Genomic DNA, 21,433 nt, shown 5'->3' on the forward strand with positions numbered 1-21,433 from the left:
CTCTACCAACTGAGTTATCCTCAGCCCAGAGAGTGTACCTTTAATAATTAAATATCCCAAATATTTAAAATACTTGATTTTATCACAGTCAAAGCCACTGAGTATGATTGACTACAAACTACAAGTATGTTTGGCCACTGTATACTACTGTACTCACGTTAAAACATAATTATAGCATAACATTCTTCACTTCACTCCCAAATACAAAAATATAATAATAGAATAACAGTCTTCAACCTATTCCCAAATATTACTATCTAAAGATTCTAGCTACCTATGAAGCTGGACATGGTAGTAGGTACTTAGGAGACCAAGGCAGGAGAATATATCAACCCAGTGACCTAGGCCAGCGCCTTGGCAACATAGCAAGATCTCTCTTGGAAAAAAATTACACCTCAAAAAGAAACACATGTTTAATAATTGGGAAAGGGGCTGGAGAGATGGCTCAATGGTTAAAAGCACCAGCTGCTCTTCCAGAGGTCCTGAGTTCAAGTCCCAGCATCCATATGATGGCTCACAACCATCTGTAATGAGATCTGGCATCCTCTTCTGGCCTGCAGGCATGCATGCAGACAAGAACACTGTAATAAACAAACAAACAAATAAATAAATGGGAAAAAATTGCTGACAACTCTTTCCAGAGAGAATTTTGTTTGGGACTCTAAACCACAGACTGATTTGGGCGCACACACACATTAGAAATCAGTACAACACTATTTAAAACAGTGAGACCAGAAAGATAAAACACAACATTGTTTAATCTACTATAGAATAGTTAAGTCACTAAACGATCATTAAAAACACGATGTGGGGTTAAAGAGATGGCTTAGAGGTTAAGAGCACTGGCTGCTCTTCCAGAGGTCCTGAGTTCAATTCCCAGCAACCACATGGTGGCTCACAACCATCTGTAATGAGATCTGGTGCCCTCTTCTGGCCTGCAGGCATACATGCAGAGAAAATACTATCTATCTATCTATCTATCTATCTATCTATCTATCTATCTATCTATCTATCTATCTATTAAAATAAATCTTTAAAACCACACACACACATGAGGTAGATCCATATCCAGCAACATCAAAAGATGCCAATTCCACAGGAACTTTGTTAAACCAAGAAGAGTTTGGCATGGATGGTGCATGTCTTTAATCTCAGTGCTTAGGAGGCAGAAGCAGGTGAAACTATGAATCAGCTTCATGTATATATCAAGTTCCAGGCCAACCAGAACTACCTGTGAGACTTCTGCTAAAATCAAAAGTAAACAAACAAAAATTTTAAGACAAGCTAAGCAATCAGTGTCGAGGTTTATTCTTATAATCCTAGTACTTAGGGGGCTGAGGGAGGAGGATCACAAGTTTGAGGCTAGAATGGGCAAGACAGTTGTGTCAGGTCTACAACTCCCTGTGTAGACAAAGCTGGCCTCAATCTCAGAGGTCCATCTCCTCTGCCTCTGGAACACTGGGTATAGAAGGCCATGGGAATGTACAGTAGTGACAATTAGCTAGTGTTTAACAAGCCAACTCATCTGACACATGGTTACCTTGTGGGGAGCCCCACCTAGATAGAAAGGCCATGGGGTCATTGGCTCTGGAAACCAATTGATCCTGTCTATAGTTTCTCTCATGAGTCACTTCATTTCTTCCCTAAGAATAGCTTTGGGTGCATTCCCACTGCTTGTGTGTTTATCTCATGAAAGTATTCCATCCACTGGGCACACACAGCTGTGGATGGTCAGGAAGATGACTCCTACTACTGTCTAATTCTGATGAACAGAAATAACACTAAGGTATTTTCTATTACTCAGACTGACACAGGGTTCTCAGTCACAAAGACAGCCTTTACACAGACAGTAACTTTAGACTTCAGAGCAGATTCAAAGCAGGCTGTCTGCCCCTAGAGACTATCTGGTTGTCCCTAGAGACAAATACATGAGGTCATTTTCCCAGGTGTTGTTTTACTGACTCAAGACCAGAGCCTGAAGCAACATTAGTCTGTATGTACTCCCCAGCCTCAAGGTTCAGTCAACTGTTTACTGTCTGGGAACCCTCACCAACTTAGAGCTTCGTGTAAGGCCAGTTGTTCACTGGCCGGTTACTGTGACATCCCTAGTGTAAGAGAAACTACATGACTTATCTTGGGTTTTGAATATGCGTCGGGCCCTGAAAATGTAACTTATAATTAACTGTCCAGAGTTTGGCTGTGGGAGAGGAGAGGACGATGATGTAGAGAGAGAAAGACGGCTGCTGGGGGAGAGAGAATTGTGAGAGATGAAGAGAGGACGCGTGAGAAGTGTGAGGGAATGGATGAGTGAGTGATGAGTAAAGCGAGAGAAGATAGAGAAGTGTGTGTACGTGAATGAGTGTGAGAGTGGGTGTGTGTGAAGAGAAATATGCAGCAGTAAAGAGATGTAACTGAATGGAAAATATGTAACTCAGCAGGACAGGGATGTATTATGTAAAGAGAGACTGTCAAGAAACAGATTATTTAAGTTGAAGTTCCTTTCTTATCAAGCAACCAGTAGAAAGCATGCGTTTCCCCCCCAGATAGAAAAGTTGGTTTAATTTTGCTTATCTTTTCAACAGAAGGGAGGCAGTATATATTCTAGCTAACACTCACCCTACCGCGTAGCAATTGTATTACCTTAGACATGGTATTTAAACTACATCTCAGTTTCCTCACTCATAAAGGAGGAACTTTATATCCCCATAGACTTCAGTGAAGACTGATCATCCTGATAAAGTACACAGCAAAGCACTCCCCACTAAGTGCTCAAACAAAATGCTGTATTTTAACTAGCAAGCTCTAACAGTATGACAGCTTCAAAGCCTGGCTATTAAGAGGCTGGAGAGCTGGGCTTGGTGGCACACACCTTTAATACCAGCACTTAGAAGGTAGAAACAGGCGGATCTCTGTGAGTACAAGGCCAGCCTGGTATACAGTGTATATACAGTGAGTTCCAGGGCAGCCAACACTATGTAGAGAATCCAATATCAAGAAAATAAAAAACTGATGAAAAAAGAGGCTGAAGAAATGACTCTGCAGTTAAGCATATACTGCTCTTCAGAGGACCTGGGTTTGGTTCCCAGCACTAGCTTGACTGATTACAATCTATCTGTAACTCCAGTGCCAGGAAATCTTATGCCCTCTTCTGGCCTTTGTGGGCAATGCATACATGTGGTGCACTTACATGCATACAGGCAACATAGTCATATACATAAAATAAAAATAAATAAAGTCACTGGGTGGTGGTAGCACACGCCTTTAATCCCAGTACTCAGGAGGCAGAGGCCTGTGAGTTCAAGGCCAGCCTGGTCTACAGAGTGAGTTCCAGGACAGGCTTCAAAGCTACACAGAGAAACCCTATCTCAAAAAAACAAAAAAATAAATAAACAAATAAATAAAATAAAGTCTCACTAGGACAGTATGACCCTGCCTATAAACAAACAAACAAACAAACAAATAAATAAGGAAGAATTGGTATTAATAAAAAGAAAACTTCAGTCAGCATAAAAACAATCTATGTTATTGGTCACTCACATATGCTCCCTAGATAGTAAATAAAAAGAATGGACTTTAAAAAAAAAAATCAACCTCTACAGGGCAAAAGTTGTATTTATTTGCTTCTTAACCAGCATTCGAATACAGGCACTTCATCACAGTTATGTAACACACTTACGATTTTTATGGCCCAGTGTCATGATTCTATCCATATCGTCAGCATTATTGACCACATAAGCTGATAAATCTTTGATATACACTCCCACGTCAGGCCTTTCTTTAACCTAAAAAGCAAACACAAATCATGCCTAAGGCTATATTTATGACGTAAGTTTTCCAGTTGTATACTGAGCATCTACTGTCATACAAGGGAAGAAAGCGAAGTGTGGCTATGAACCGCACTCACACAGGTGATAGTGCATTAGCACAAATGCACGCTGCACACAAATTATCTGTGACGCCATGAATAAAATACAAGACAGTGAGAGGACAGTTCACTAAAAACTGCACGAGTGCGTGCGTGCATGCATGTGGTGCACGCAGGGCACACAGGTCAGAAGACAGCACGTGGGAGTTGGTTCTCTCCTTCCACCATGTGAATCCTCAGGCTCAGAGGCAAGTCCCTTTACCTGTTGAACCATCTTGCCACCCTGGGAATGTACTCAAGGACAAGCTAGTAAAGGGCCCAGGGTGAGCTTCAGCAATGTGATATTTAACCTAAAACTTGCAAAAATAGAAGGCAGACTGGTTTGAGGTAGGAGAACACTGGCAAGGATATTCAAATAGAAAAATCAAGCCAGGCACTTACAAAAATAAAAAACCCAATACTAGTATTTAAAAGGTTCATTTTTCCTTGTTTGTCTTGCATCTTAAAATATTTTTAAGGGGCTGGAGAGATGGCTCAGAGGTTAAGAGCATTGCCTGCTCTTCCAAAGGTCCTGAGTTTAATTCCCAGCAACCACATGGTGGCTCACAACCATCTGTAATGAGGTCTGGTGCTCTTTTTTGGCCTTCAGGCATACACGCAGACAGAATATTGTATACATAATAAATAAATATCTTAAAAAATATTTTTAAGATGCCAATATCTCCCAAATTTACCACCCGACTCAGCAGCTGTGCTTCAGTGACTTATGCTCAGATGGGTTTGTATTTGTGGCAGATGCAGGTAATTTTTGTTAGTACTCTTTGTACAAAAAGGACCTTAGTCTGGCAAGCACTCTATTCCAATTTGTTTTCATGTTTCTATTTATTTATTTATTTATTTATTTTCATACAATACATCCCAACCATAGCCTCTCCTCCCTCCACTCCTTCCAGTCTCTACTTCCCATCTCCTCCTGTCCCTGATTCCTCCCTTCTCCTCCCTGCTTCCACTGTTCCTCCCTTTCCATTCAGAAAAAAAGCAGGCCTCCCAGTGATATCAACAGAACACAGCACAAGTGTGGTTGTTTGAAAGAAAATGGCCCCCAAAGGGAGTGGCACCATTAGGAGGTGTGGCCTTGTTGGAGGAGTGCATCACTGTTGGTATGGGCTTTGAGGTCTCTCTTGTGCAAGCTTCCCTTAGGATGACTGTCAGTCAAGATGTAGCCAGCACCACATCTGCCTGCATGCTGCCATGCTCCCCAACATGATGATAATGGGCTGAACCTCTGAACTGTGAGTGAGCCACCCCAATTAAATGTTCTCTTTATAAAAATTGCTATGGACATGGTGTCTCTTCACAGCAATAAAAACCTAACTAAGACAGAGATGCAACAAGACAAAGTACAAACCTTCATATCTAGGCTGGATGAGGCAACCCAGTAGAAGGAAAAAGATCCCAAGAGCAGATAAAAGAGTCAAACATGAGCTGGAGAGATGGCTCAGAGGTTAAGAGCACTGGCTGCTCTTCCAAAGGACTCAGGTTCAATTCCCAGCACCCACATGGCAGCTCATAACCACCTGTAATTCAAGTTTCAGGGGATCTGACACCTTCACACAGACAGGCAAAACCCCAATATACACTAAATGAAAGCTTTATATATATTATATATATATATATATATATATATATATATATATATCAGAAGTAAGTTTTTTTTAATATATATATATTTAAAAAAAAAGTTTAAGACACCTCTACTCTCACTCTTACGAGCCCCAAAAACACCCCAGGCTAAACTAGCACAGCGTGTGTGAAGAAGACCTAGCACCCAGGCAAACTCCTTGATTATTGCTGCAGTCTCTGTGAAGCCTTATGAGCCCAGCTTAGTTGATTCTGTGGACCGTGTTCTGGTGTGCTCAACCCTTCTGACTTCTATAATCCTTCCTCCCCATCTTATGCAGAGTTCCCCAAGCTCTGTTTAATGTTTGGGTTGGGGGTCTCTGCATCTGCTCCCATCAGCTGCTGGAGGAAGCCTCTCTGGTGACAACTGGGCTAGGCACTCATCTATGACAACAGTCTGGCCAATTTTTTTTCCTTTTTTTTAAGACAGTGTTTCTCTGTGTAGCCCTGACTGTTCTGGAACTCTCTCTATAGACCAGACTGGCCTCAAACTCACAGACATCCGTCTGCCTCTGCCTCTTGAGTACCGGGACTAAAGGCATGCACCACTACACCCTGCCCTCCAACTTTTATCTTAACTCTAATTTCATTCTTACCTCTAACCGCTGTGTCTGATCCTTGCCCAAAAGGTCTCGAACTTCTTCATTATATATCTCCAAGTATGACACTCGAACCAAAAACCTGCAAGTACAAAGGAATACTCACTGTCTTAAGTGTGTTTATAAATCTGGTGCCGTTCCCGGGTCTGGAAAGGAAGCACTGCTCACCTCGTGTCCCCCTCTGCTTTTGCAATGTGACCGAATATGTGAGCAAATGAGTTGGGTATGACTCCTCTGAGCCCCGGCACGGCACGGACACCTTCCATGGTGAAAGTCTTGCCTGTCCCAGTCTGTCCATATGCAAAAATGGTCCCTGAGAATGGTGCAGAAAACCTGTTACTTCCAGAATCTAATGATATAGAACAATGAATCTTAAAATTAAGCTGTTGACACTGTTATGTAATGTAATATAATATTTCATTTGTATTTTAATAAATAAACCTTGCCTGAAGATCAGAGAGTAAAATAGCCCCACTGGTCAGTCTTACAGACCCGGCAATGGTGACACACACCTTTAAAGCCAGTAGCCACACTAGTTTGCCATAGAAACCAGGCAGTAGTAGTGCACACCTCTAATCCCAGCCCTAGAAAGGAATATAAAACAGGAGAAGACAAAGGACATGGTCAACAAGACAAAACGACAGCCTACAGAATGGGAAAAGATCTTCACTAACCTCACATCAGACAGAGGTCTGATCTCAAAAATATACAAAGAACTCAAGAAATTGGACACCAAAAGATCACATAATCCAATAAAAAAAAATGGAGTACAGACCTAAACAGAGAACTCTCAACAGAGGAATCTAAAATGGCTGAAAGACACTTAAATGTTCAACATCCTTAGTCATCAGAGAAACGCAAATCAAAACAACTCTGAGATTCCATCTTACACCTGTAAGAATGGCCAAGATCAAAAATACTGATGACAACTTATGCTGGAGAGGTTGTGGGGTAAAGGGAACACTTCTGCATTGCTGGTGGGAATGCAAGCTGGTACAACCCCTTTTGATATCAGTGTAGCGATTTTTCAGAAAAATAGGAAACAACTTTCCTCAAGACCCAATAATACCACTTTTGGGCATATATCCAAAGGATGCTCAATCGTGCCACAAGGACATGTGCTCAACTATGTTCATAGCAGCTTTGTTTGTCATAGCCAGAACCTGGAAACAACCTAAATGCCCCTCGACTGAAGAATGGATAAGAAAAATGTGGCACATTTACACAATGGAGTACTACACAGCAGAAAAAAAAACCAGCTTGAATTTTGCAGGAAAATGGATGGAGCTAGAAAACATTATTTTGAGTGAGGTAACCCAGACACAGAAAGACAATTATCATATGTACTCACTCATAGGTGGTTTTTTAAACATAAAGCAAAGAAAGCCAGCCTACAAACCACCATCCCAGAGAACTTAGACAACAATGCGGAGAGTCTTACATAGATATAATCTACATGGGAAGCAGAAAGTAGAAAAAGAAAAGATCTCCTGAGTAAACTGGGAGCATGGGGACCTTGGGGGAAGACTGAAGGGGAGAGGGGAGAGGCAGAGAGGGGAGCAGAGAAAAATATAGAGCTCAATAAGTATCAATAAAAATGTATGTGTGTATATATGTACATATACATATATATATACACACACACACATACACACACACACACACACACACACACACACACACAGGAGAAGACAGTTCCCAGTCTCATTCTGAGATTCCTGGAGTCAGGATTGTCATTTTGGTCTGAGATAGAGGTAAAAGCTAGTGGCTGGTTGTTTTGCTTTTCTGACCTTCAGGGTGGACCTCTGATATCTGTCTCTAGGTTTTTATTACTCATGCTACAATGTAACATACTCCCTCAACTAAAACTTTATTCTAAAGATAGGCACAATGACACGCATCTATAATCTCAGCACTGGAAAGGAAGAGTAATGGGATCATTGCAAGTTTGAGAGCAGCTTGGGCTACACAGTGAGACTATCTCAATAAAAAAAAAAAAAGTCCGGTTAGTGGTAATGCACTTTAATTCCAGCACTTGGAGGCACCAGCAGGTGGACTGCTATGAGTTCCAGGACATCCAGAGTTATACAGAGAAACCCTGTCTCAAAAATAAAAACAAACTGGGCAGCGGTGGCGCACATGTCTTTAATCCCAGCACTTGGGAGGCAGAGACAGTTGGATTTCTGTGAGTTTGAGGTCATTCAGGACAGACTCCAAAGCTACAGAGAAACTCTGTCTCAAAAAGCATATGTAGTACACATACAACCTTTAGTATTAACATGTACAACAGGTGTCATGCCACACAAATTAAGTGTAATGGTCTGTCCTGTGCCTTTAAGAAACAAGCCCCGCCCCCTCACCCCCTCCCATTCCCCCCCCCACTCTAGACCTATAGCTGAGGCTTCCAGCCTGAGCTCCTCTCTTTTTTTCCTCTTTCTTCTCCCCTTCCCGCCCCCATCTCTTCCTCCTCTCTTTCCCCTCCGTAACCCACTAAATAAAACTAAATAAATATGTAACCTCACTCTGTATGGTGTGCCTATCCATCTCTCTCTCACCTGCCGAGGTCTCTCATCAGCCACTTGGCTCCCTGCCTGGGACCTGCTGCCCACTACTGCCCCTCGGGGAACGGTGCTATTTTATTTTTACCATTACACTAAGTATTGTTGAAGCACCAGAATCAACAAAACACTCCTAATAACTAATCTTTAGAAAGTATCCTAAACCCTAAATGCAAAATTCTTATGTTGGCTGGTTGAGGTAGCCCCTGCCTTTAATCCCAAGGAGAGGCAGATGGGATCTCTGGGATTTTAAGGCCAGAATGGTCTATATAGTGACGGCAGCGGTTACACAGAGGCACCTTGTCTCAAAAAAAAAAAAAAAAAAAAAAGGAAAGAAAATTTACATTGTAGTTAATTCTAATTAAATTGGAGGAGGCCATTAAAATACAGGCCGCGAAGGACAGCAAAAGCATGCAGAACACAGGCTGCAGAGTGGAAACATCTGTTTGAGTCCTCCACATCTAGTGCTTGACATTAGATCAACTTCCAGAGAAGTCTGCACAGTGGTAAACAGGGTGAGACAGCCTATTCTACACAGAATAAGAATCAAATGAAGACTTTAACAAACTCTGGTCTTATGGTGAGAAACAAATCTAGACAAAGTAGGGATAAACCAGGCCCAGGGATAGCTGGGAGAGGAAGAGGTCAGAGGTCAAGGAGAAGTGAGCTTACACTAAGATTCAAAATGTACAAGAAAGAACCAGAAGGGAGACAAGGAGAACAGAGACTTCTAGGAACTGAAGCCACCAGGATGGAAGAAACAGAGATGGAAAAGGAATATGGATTCACAGAAAGCCAGAGAAACTGGCAGACCCCATCACACAAGTTTATTGGAGCCATGACCTAAAGCAATGTAAAACCAGAGAGGCTGTTCTGTCAGAGTTGCAGCTTCCAGATGACAGTCGCTCCAAGAGCCAATGACTGGAACAAGCAAGGAAGCTGTGCATACATCAGTTAGAGAACAGAAGGCCAGGACAACATACAGAGTGAACCTGAATGTCAATGAGGGGTTTTAGGTGACGATGATTATGGTAAAGCCAGCACACTGGCTTCAGTGCATTTATTTGGCTCTGGTGGGGACAGTCCCATTGAGAAGGCTCTGCACAGTTCCACCAGAGCTGTCTATACTTTGCTGTGAACCTAAAACTATTCTAAAAATAAAGTCTATTATTATTTCTTGATATAGGGTCTCATTATGCTTCCCAGGCGAATCCTGAACTTCTGGCTTATGTCATCTTCCTATATTGGCCTTCCAAGTAGGTGGTGTAGGCATGCATTAATGAACCTAGCTAATAGCATTTTAAAACAGGTAAAGATTAATACCTGCCCCCCAAAATCCAAAACATTATACCTAAATTACATTTCAGCAATGGAGAACGAACTGTGCTAAGTGTTACAGCATTCCTAAGTATTATCTCTTCCAACTTGTTATACTGTTATTACAATTTCCAGAGCTGGCACAAGACAATGGAAAATAGGTACAAACTCTTGATAGCCAAACACCATTCCTCATTGTATTTATTTTTAAAAATACATAACTCAAAATTAAAGCAGTAACATTTTTTATTCCAAGAAGGAGTAACAAGGACTAAATTAATAAACCATACTGGCTAGAACTGAAAGTAGGAAACATGAAAGCAACAGTTTATAAATCAATTAATTAAAAAACAATCTAATTCTGGTGTGGTGGCATACATCTTTAGCTCAGCACTTGGGAAGCAGAGGCAGGTGGATATCTGTGAGTTCAAGGTCAGACTGATAGTGATTTCTATGCAGTCAGAATTAGTAGAGAGACTGTCTCAAAAAAAAATAAAATCATGGTCTCCATGCTCCTGTCCTTAACTGAAGCCCTGAGGAAACTTCCCAATCATTATATTTTAGTTATGTTTTAATAAATAAAGTTTGCCTGAAGATCAGAGGTTAAAATTAAGCCACTAGAGGCCAGGCAGTAAAGTCACACCTTTAATCCCAGAAGACAGAGGCAGGTGGATCTCTGTGAGTTCAAGGTCATCCTGGGCTATACAAGATCAGTACAGAAACAGATCCAGTACCAAAGGGAAATATAAAACAGGAGAAGACAGAGGCTCAGGGTACAGTCGGCAGTTGCCCAGTCTTGGTAGAGGTTAAGACTTCTTTAGTGGCTGGCTGTTTTGTTTCTCTGCTCTTCAGCTTGAACCCCAATATCTGTCTCTGTGTTTTTATTATTCGTGCTGCACTTCCCTATGTTGGAAGTCAGGAACTGACCTGGGCCTCAGTGGGTTTATGGTAGGAAGCTTATGCTATCTCTTTAGCCTCACCTGAGGACTGAGACTGGGGCCTCATTCACTCCAGTTCCTCAACCTACAGCAGACACAGGCAAATGCTTGCTGAATAGGTCAAATACAGATCTTAGGAAACATCAAAAAATTCAAGTCACAGAACAAGAGAAGGCCACAAACAGAGGCCAGCAGACATCCTGTGAGAACTTCAAAATGAGACTAAAATGACCAAAGTTTAGAGAGGCAGTGTCCTGGGGAGAGAGATGCAGAGAGAGCTCTGGACACTGGCAGAGGATCCTCAAGCATCAAGTACCCAGATATAAGAACAAGGAAGGAAGCCATCTAAAGGGGGTGGGGAGAAGTATGTGGAAAAACTGGAAAGAAGAAAGGTCAGTATTCACACTAGCCAAGAATAGATAGAGTGGAAAACCCCACAATTCACAGGATGTTCAGTACAATACACAAAGGATCTTACCTCAACGGTGAGAAAGAGGGAGCACTATTCTGGTCTTACTAGCCAATCTTGAGAAACTCTGAAGCCAGGTCTGGTGACACATGTCCATGACACCAGAAGTTAGGAGGCAGGAACAGGAGGATTCAAGATTATTCTGGGCACATGGTGAGTCTGAGGCCAACTTTGGCTATATAGCAAGTTCAAGACCAATCTAGGCTACATGAGACCCTGACTCCAAACCAACAAGAAGGAAGGAAGAAGAAGGGAAGGAGGGAAGTGAGTGAGAGAAAAAGAAGAGCGAATGAGAACACACCTCCCTCAAAGAATCAAGATGGTTTTCAATTAACTGCTCTGAGAACAAAATGTTTATAGGAACTAAAAAAGACTACAATGTCTAGCATCTAACCAGAAATTGCCACATTTACAGAAAAGCAAAATGATATAAGGTCTATTAAAACAATCAGATGGGACTGGAGAGACGAACCAGGAGTTAAGAGCACTGGTTGCTCTTCTGGAGGACCTAAGTTCAATTCCCAGCACCCACACGGTGGCTCACAACCATATGTAATGAGATCTGGTGCCCCCTTCTGGCATAACGTTGTACATGCAGATAGAGAACTCATATACATAAAATAAATAAATCTTTAAAAAATATTGTATAAAATAAAAAAAAGAAAACAAATCAGTCAACTAAAACTTAAACTGAGAAGAGCCAGAATTAGTGCCAAAGCACAGCAACAGGGCTAGAGCAACATGGATATGAGACATGAAGACCCCAGACAATTAGACACAGACCACAGTGTGGGGGACAGAAACTGCAGTGAGAGCGCTAAGGGCAACTGGCGTCACAGAGAGAGCAGTAACTAGGAAACATGATCTACAAGCAAAACAGAGCACAGGGCAGCCAAGACAATTTCAAGTGCTCCCACACATCTCTGGAGTTTCCAAAAGAAATGAGGATAAGGACTACAAACATTTGAAGAACAGCACAAAATGTCCCACAATGGATGAAATCTATAATCTACAAATGCAAAAGGGTTTAACACCACAAACATAAGAAACACAAAGACAGAGTCAACAAATCACATACAATCAAATAAAATGAAACCTACACTAAAGCAAAAAGTCTTCAAGGCAACTGAGGAGAAAGACATACTTGGGATGATGGTGCAGTGGAAGACTCCACTGCAGCTCTTTGTTAGAATTCCACTTTCAGAACATTGAGATGTTCTGCGGGCACAGTCACTTGCCATGCTAACCTGGTCAACTGAAACCCTGGAACTACTGTAGTGTGGGAGAATTGTCTGTATTCTGTCAATCATGTATTTTAATAAAACGCTGATTGCCCAGGCAGGAAGTATAGGTGGGTCAACCAGACAGGAAGTAGAGGTGGGGCAATGAGAACAGGAATATTCTGGGAAGCAGGAAGCTCCCTCCGCCATTCCTGCACAGACCACCGAAGAGGCAGCATGTAACCTGCCCAGCTGAGAAAGGTACTGAGCTGTGCGGCTAACATAGATAATAATAATGGGTTAATATAAGTTACAAGGGTTAACAAGAAGCCGGAGCTAATGGGCCAATCAGTTTATAATCTTATGGAGTACTGTGTGTGATTTTCCTTGGGAGTTGCCGGCTGTGGGGTACCGGGCGGGACAGAAACCCCAACAAGCCGGCCCTTCATGTTACACTACTGAACCAATTCCACAGAGGTATCCTCTGGCCTCCACACAAGCCTTGTGGCATGTACACACCCTTCTCCCTCCCCTCCCAACACTTTTTAAAAAAGAAAGGTACTTTCAATATCAAAAACACAAATGAATTAAAAGGATGGAGAAAGGACACACCATGCTAACACCAATCAGAAGACAAACCACAGTGTCCATAATAATACCAGACAAGAGCCAGTTCCAGAGCAAAGAGTAAGGGGAATGATTTCACAGGGTTGAGGTCGTAGCTTAGCAGTAGAGTACTTGCCTAGTAAGCACAAAGCACTGGGGCAGGAAAAAAAAAGTCAAACAGAAAAAAAAAATTTCACAATAAAAAAAAAGTCACCAAGATGGCAAACATGTGGGTAATACATGCATGCATGCTGGCACAAACATAAAGGTACAAACACATAAACATGTGCACATACATACACAAAGTATAATAGAAAGCATCCTAAAATGGGTGTAAGCAAAAACATGATCTGTATGTCAAAGTCTTTTAGATGGCACCAAAGCAGGTATATGGCGGATGGACACAGGCGCATCAGCCCACCAGTCAAAGAAGGTGTACATTTCCCCAAGATCAGGAGGAGACAACGATCACTCTGTGCTCAACACTCACTGGAGTTCCTGGCCAGAGTATCAGGCAACAAAATGAAATTAAAGGCAAAAGACTGGAATGAAAAGTAAAAACTGTCTTTACTGGCAGACAATATAATTATGCATGTAGAAAATCCTAGAGAATTTTTTGTAAGTATAAGGGTCTGAATTTGATCACCAACCTACCCCTGGGGCAAACACTAAAAATCAACTAGAATTACTAAGTTTAGCAAGGTTGCACAATACAATCTTGCTGAATATATAAATCTATAAAATCAATATATAAAATCATCTGCAAGGCATGAAACAGCACTTTGTGCTATGAGGTCAACACTACCAGAATGATAACAGATGCTGGCAAAGACACGGAGAAACTGGAACGCTCACACTGCTGTTAGGAATACAAAATAGTGATGGAACTGTGAAATACCATTTGACAGGTCTTCAAAGGGTCAAGGGAAGTTACCCCATAACTCAGCAACTACACTCCTAGGTGTGTATGTTCATAAAAATTAAAAGCTTGTATAAGAATATGCATAACAACATTATTCCTAACAGCTAGAAATAACCCAAATGTTCAACTGATGAAGTATACAAACAAAATGCATCTATACAGTGGAATATTATTCGGTCTTGTAATGAATGAATCCTGATACATTCTACAATAAGAATGAACCTAGCAAATGCTAATGAAAGAAGTCAGATAAAAGACTACTCAGTAAGTGAGCCCCTTGCCCTGAACCGCCAGAGCAGGAAAACTCCAACAGAGAAGCAGTGCTGAGAAGGCTGTTATGGCTGACACTGAGATCCAGAATCCTTGGGTTGCTGGAAAACTGTCTTAAGAACATGTGATCCACTGAAAACCTAGGAATCTGATACTATAAAATGATGAGTGGATTTATGTCACTTGAATTTTATCTTAATAAGAAAAATACTTAAAAATCAAATGTATTTCTGTATCTATATATACATATATAGAGAGAGATATATGTGTTTATGTACACACACATACACATATATGTATGTATTTTGTTGTTGTGTTTTGGTTTTGGTTTTTTCTGAGACAGGGTTTGTTTGTCTGTCCTGGAACTCACTCTGCAGACCAGGCAGGCCTCAAACTCACAGAGATCCACCTGTCTCTGCCTCTTGAGTGCTGGGATTAAAGGTGCACCACCACTGTCTGTCATATTTCTGGATACTAACAATACTTAATCACAAAATAAAATTATGCAAACAATTCTATTTACAATAGAATGCTGAAGAGTGGGCAAGAAAGAGGCTGAGTGGGTAAGACACTTGTCACCAAACCCGACAATAAGTTTGATGCTTGGGATACCCGTGGTGAAAGCAAGAAATGATTGCTCCAAGTTGTCTTCTGGTTGCTATACCCATGGCCATGGTACACATGGCCTCATATAAGTAAGTAAATGTAACTTTTTAAGTATGTAAGAATAACAAAAAAACTATCAGAAGTGAAAGAGTTAATTAAGTAGGACATAAACAGAAGATTCAATAGTGTCAACACAATTGTGACCAAAATCTATTTTATGGAAACAGATACGATGGTTATAAAATCTACATTAAAATACAAAGGGGAAAACCAACCAACCAACCAAACACACATAAGTAGGGGTGGAAAGACAGCTCCGTGGTTAAAGTCCTTGCTGCTCTTCCAGAGGACCTAGGCTTGATTCCTAGAACTGACACGGTGACTCACAGATCTGATGGCCTCTGATAGCCTCTGAGAATACCAGGCATGCACATGGTGCACATACATATGGGCAAACACTCACTCATACACATAAAATAAAAAAATAAATCATTCTTTTTCTCATTAAGTCACAAAGAACTGATAATATGCAAAGATAGGTAAACTTCAAAAACATTACACAAAAAGAAAGAAAATGATGTTTAAAAAAAGAAAGTACTTGAGCCAGGTGATGGTGGTCCATGTCTGTAACCCCAGCATTCAAGAGAAAAGAGATAGGTAGAATTCTGGGTTAGAGGCCAGCCTAGTCTACAAACTGGCTGTCCAGCGCTGCTACACAGAGAAACCTGTCTGGGCCCAGGTTGGACTCTCAGCACTCACACATGGTTCACAACCATCTTTAACTTCAGTCCCCGGGTTGACTGTCTTCTTCTGACTTCCATGAGCACTGCACACACGTGACACAAGCACACACTTGGTGCCTACACATAGGTGAAATACATATACATGTAAACTGAAAATAGATTTTTAAAAATAAAGAGATGGCATTTTAAGATGTCATAAATGGAATTTCAAAAAGACAAAAGTATTGTGACATGAAGGCAGACCAAAGGACGCAGGGTGGGAGGTTGCAAAACCAGTGGAAAGGAATGTTGAGGATGGCGCTGGGGTCTAAAATGACATCACGTGGTGGGCCTCACAACTGCAAATGTTTACTGTATCTCACAACACTGTAACTGCAACAGGTAAACCACTCATCTTACTGGGTGTTACTTCACAACAATAAAGCAAGCTGCACATCACTCACCATTGTAGCCTTCCAGAACAGAGTCAATAATAGGTCTTGCAGTTAAGTTATACACATCAAGTTGTTTACTTTCTGGTCCAAAAACAGTATCAAAAGTAAATGTCTTTGGAGGTTCGTTGGAAGAATCGGTCTTATGGACGGTGATGGTTCCCCTCATCTCATCAACGCTGACCGCCTGTCTGTAGCACATTGACTTTTCTCTCTCATTGAGGGGCCGGCACCTAACAACAACCTTCACATTATCGCAGCTTTCTGGCTTCTCGGATTTATTGATCTGGTGGAGACAATGTTTACAAAGAATAAGAAGAACATTCATTTTGCCCTAAATTTATACCTGAAAAAGGTTACTTTTCCACTTCAGCACCCTGAATGTGATCTCAGCACTCCAGGAGGCAGAGGCGGAGGCAGAGGCAGAGGCAGAGGCAGGTGGCTCTCTGTGAGTTTGAGATCAGCTTATATAATACAGTGAGACCCTGTTTCAAAACAAACCCACAATGTATGAGATCCTCTGCTCTCCCATGACATCTAGTTCCATTTTCTAGAATGCATTTGTAAAATTTTTATCATAGCAAAAATCCACACATGGGGTCTGGAGAGATGGCTCAGCGGTTAACAGCATTGCCTGCTCTTCCAGAGGTCCTGAGTTCAATTCCCAGCAACCACATGGTGGCTCACAACCACCTGTAATGAGGTCTGGTGCCCTCTTCAGGCATGCATGTAGACAGAATATTGTATACATAATAAATAAATAAATTTAAAAAAAAAAGAAAAAAAATCCACACATGACTTACCTTCTCTACAGAAGACAACAATAAGTTAAGGACAGAGAAGGCCAATGACATACAGGGAAAACGTCATATGAATGTTTGTATAAAGTTTTGATTTTCAAAATTTTCCATAACTAAGGACTAACTCAAAACAATCCTATTACTGTCATTATGCTTCTCTCCAGCTCAGCCTTCATCACCCTAGGCTAAGTCACATCACCTGGGCCCTGCACTGCAGTCTCCTAATTATGCTCCTGCACTTGATTAAAGTGTCTTTCAGTATGTCCTCTTACACAAATCAAATCAGGATACTCTCCAATGCAAAACTTTCCCACAGATAACAAGCCCAAAATAAACAATGTTAAGGTCGTCTAGAAAGGTTTCTGGGTTTCACAAAACACTCTGCCTCCCCTCAGCCACAACTCCCTGGGTTCCAGGGTCCTTTCCTGGAGTCCTTCACTTAGATAATATCTATTCATCCTTCAGTTTCTAGCTCAACAGCCACTTCCTTTGGGAATACCTCTCACTAGGTCAAATGCTGGGTTGTTTTTTTTTTATCATTTAAATAGACTCTGAGAGCACATACTGCTTTTGAAGGGTAGTTTTACTCTTGTTTGCTCCTTGATTGATGTCTGTCATTCTGCCTTCACCTGAGTTCCAAACAAGCTGTCAAGGGGCTGAATTCAGTCCATAAAATTCTTTTATTTGGCTCCAAGTATTTTTATTTTGTTCTGATATAGGGTCTCATGAAGCACAGGGAAGCCTAGAACTCACTATGAAGCAAAGGATAGCCAGCCTTGGATTATTTTTGTGTTTGTTTTCAAGACAGGGTATCTCTGTCTAACAGTTCTGGCAGTCCTGGGATCGATTTGTAGACTAGCCTGGTCTCAAACTCAAGAGACCAGCCTGCCTCTGCTGCTGAGTGCTGGGATTTAAGGCATGCACCACTAATGACAGGCTGCAATTTAAGTCTTTTGAAAACAAAAGTAGATCTGATATCTATAGTGATATTTCATTTGTATTTTAATAAATAAAGCTTGTCTGAAGATCAGAGAGTAAAATAGCCCCACTGGTCAGCCTTACAGATCAGGCAGTGGTGACACACGCCTTCAATCTCAGTAGCCACCTAGTTTGTCAAAGAAACCAGGCAGTAGTGGTGCATGCCTTTAATCCCAGAGCTAGAGAGGAATATAAAATGGGAGGAGGCAGTTCTCAATCTCAGTTTCATTTTGAGGACTCCTAGAGCCAGGATCACCACTTCGGACTGAGGTAGAGGTAAAAGCCAATCGTTGGCTGTTTTGCTTTTCTGACCTTCAGGCTGAACACCAATATCTGTCTCTGGGTTTTTATGAACAGTGCTACAGATATGTGGCCAGCATTCCTTTATGGCAACAGTTTCCAATTCACTAGAGACTGTCTCTATCATATGCCACTCACTTCATTTATTCAAACTGTCTTTTCTCTGTTAGTGTGTATGGTTTTCACTTCTGCCTCAAAAGGCAAGCTTCTCTTTCTCCAAAATCAAAAACTTGGCAAACAGGGCTCTCCGGAGAGGCGGCTCAGTGGTTAAGAGCACTTACTAGCTGTTGCAGAGGACCTGGGCTGGATTTCCAGCACCCAGATGGCAGCTCTCCATTGCTTATAGCTACAGTTCCAAAACAGTCCCACGCCCTCTTCTGCCTTCCTCTGGCCAGTGGTGCACATGCATGCATGCAGGCAAGCACTCATACATTTAACATAAAATTAAATTTTAAAAAATGCCTGGCAAGTTTTGCTCAACGAACCCTACCATCTACATGATTAGCATATACACGGCTGGTGCCCAGTATTTATTGAATACATACTGTGAAAGCAATAAACAGAAACAAGCATTGAGCACTTTGTGCAGAATGTCAAGCCCTGTCCTTCCAGTGTCCTGAGCATTACTTTATTCCGCCCTGATAAAAGCCACAATAAGTTTGTGTGGGAACTAAGGGCCCAGGCAATTTGAAGAGCCGTCGGAGGTCTCATAACCGATAAATACACAGCTCAAGTCTTCTCCAATGAGACTGACAACCACCCCCTTATTATGGCACGATAACAATCCGTGAAATTTTAGAAGGTAACCAAATCGCCACCGCATACTTACACAAAGACACCTACGGGTCACATTTTGCACCATAAGCTAAGGCGCCCGAAGAGCGCAAGTCTGTCAGCTTACACCCAGGGACCTAGAATGGACTCGGGTCGCGGGCATCCGCACGACCCTCGCGGCCACGCGCAACCACCAAGCCCCGGCAGCCGCGCGGCGCTTTTCTGTCAGCCAGCTCGGGCCCGACGGGATGCAGCGCGCAGTGGGGCGACAGGACGGGTCCCGGGGGGGGGGGGAGGACCCGTGCGCGCAGGACCCCCGCCCTGCCGCCCTTCCCTGCCCAGGCCTCGCGGCCCCACCGCCCTGCCCCGCCCGCCCGCCCGCCGCGCGCTTCTATGGCAACGGCCGCGCCCCCGAGCAGGGCCGCCACGATGAGTCGGAACCCCAGCAGCCGAGTGGCCGTCCTCACCGGCATGGTGGCCGCTTCCCGTACTCCGCCAACGTCCCCGCTCGGGATGCAGCCCAACAACACCGGGTTTGCGGGCGAGGCTGGCCGCGGGCGACTGAAACACCTTGGTGCTCTAGAGACTGCGGCTCACTCAGCGACAGAGGGCAGTGCGCAGGCGCACTCTGAGCTCGCCCCGCCCAATCTCGGTTGCCCTCGGCTTCTTGCAGTACGCGTGCGCAAGGACTTTCGCGTCCATCTCCACGGACGCCAGACTGAGGCGGCGCCTGCGCAGCTCTGCCGTTCCTCTAGGTTGCAAAGCTGGGTCCCGTTGAAGCAGTGGGGACACCTGGCCAGCTGAGATCGCGAGGGCCTTCTGGCGCTGGCACTATCTCAAATAGTAAAAGTTACAGGAGAGTGCCAGTGGTGGTGCACACCTTTAATCCCAGCACTTGGGAGCCAGAGACAGGAGCATCTCTGTGAGTTCGAGACCAGCCTTGTCTACAATAGTGAGTTCCAGAACAGGCTCCAAAGCTACAGAGAAACCCTTTCTCGAAAAACAAATAACAAAATGTTCCTCAATACATCACACCGTTGGCCATGAATGTTAGTAAAATGTTCTGTATTTCTCAAAGATGCTGAGTAGGAGAGACCCATTTTTGTGAGTGTGTGCTCCAATACTCATTCATATGCCATGACTCAGACCTGTGGAGACCAGAGGACAGTTTTCAAGAGTTGTTTTCTTCTTCCAGTGTGTGGCCCTCACTAATGGAATTAAAGTCAGGTTTAGTGGCAGGCACCTCTATCCACTGAGCAATCGAGCTGGCCCTAAAGTTTATGAGATGCCTCTATTCTAAACTAATCCAGTTTCCTAGCTATGCCTTTTTTACCTTGTATAATCCTGCATTCAAATGCATGTGATATCACATCAAACTACACTGAGATATAGAGGCCACTGTAAGTAGCTCGAAGCTAGAGACTTTAGATGTTTTGTCTCTTTGTGTCACATCTCGGAAATGCTATTAAAGTGTTTGCTGAAAGAGTGAAATTAATCTATCCTGTGTGCATTGCTTTGCATTCAAATACCTTCTACTAATGTAAAAGGTTTGTAGTTGTGTAAAATCAAATTATTAATACTATACAAATGTAAAAAATAAAAGTGCTCATTGTACACTGTGTCCCACATGGTGAGCAAAAGACCTTTCATAATGACCTTGCTTGAAAATTTATTTCATGTACCACAGCAGAAAGGGAGCTCCTTAGGAGCTCGCCTAGATTCTCACCTGTCTTGCCACGGCCTAGCCTGGAACCTGGCCCAGAAAAGTCATTTATCCACCCTTTCCAGCCCAGTACCTGTCCACTTGGATGTGTAACAGATATTTTTTCATGTCAAAGGTTAAATTCCATTCCCCAGACCAGTTTGCCTCCCTTACTCTACACTGTCTCTGTCACAGACACACAAGAGGCTCCACCTTGGACTTCCTTCATCTCAACAAATAGAAGCAGAGGGGCTGGAGAGATGGCTCAGAGGTTAAGAGCATTGCCTGCTCTTCCAAAGGTCCTAAGTTCAATTCCCAGCAACCACATGGTGGCTCACAACCATCTGTAATGGGGTCTGGTGCCCTCTTCTGATCTGCAGGCACACGGACAGACAGAATATTGTATACATAATAAATAAATAAATAAATATTTTAAAAAAACAAATAGAAGCAGAATTCCAGCAATTGTTTTGCTCAAACCCCAGTCTCTTTCTCCCACCCTGTACCAACCCTTAAACACTGCCTATTGAGGATCTGCCATAAAGTAAAACCAGGATGTGGTCCTTACCACCACAATCACTATGATCTCTCCCACACAGTAACTACACACAGAGCCTGTTTCTATAGCATCCTTGAGGGAGAACAGAAGCAACTT

At 42.6% G+C, this 21,433-nt stretch overlaps 1 protein-coding gene across 4 annotated transcripts in view; it reads right to left on the bottom strand.

The window, feature by feature from the left end:
• Kif3a (kinesin family member 3A) overlaps positions 1–19,692 on the bottom strand; it is a 40,663-nt gene extending 20,971 nt beyond the window's left edge. For all 4 annotated transcript variants that reach the window (XM_087910640.1, XM_087910639.1, XM_087910638.1 and 1 more), the window contains exons 1-5: positions 19,544–19,692; positions 16,237–16,510; positions 6,313–6,457; positions 6,142–6,226; positions 3,677–3,782 (exon numbers count right to left, since the gene is read on the bottom strand). In XM_087910640.1, the coding sequence (XP_087766766.1) occupies positions 3,677–3,782; positions 6,142–6,226; positions 6,313–6,457; positions 16,237–16,510; positions 19,544–19,549 (616 nt within the window). In that variant the 5' untranslated portion in view covers positions 19,550–19,692. The remainder of the gene's footprint in view (positions 1–3,676; positions 3,783–6,141; positions 6,227–6,312; positions 6,458–16,236; positions 16,511–19,543) is intronic.
• Between the last annotated feature and the right edge of the window lie 1,741 nt (positions 19,693–21,433).

The sequence above is a fragment of the Myodes glareolus genome, chromosome 9, assembly GCF_982192425.1.
Source record: "Myodes glareolus chromosome 9, mMyoGla1.1, whole genome shotgun sequence".
Classification (NCBI taxonomy): Eukaryota; Metazoa; Chordata; class Mammalia; order Rodentia; family Cricetidae; genus Myodes; species Myodes glareolus.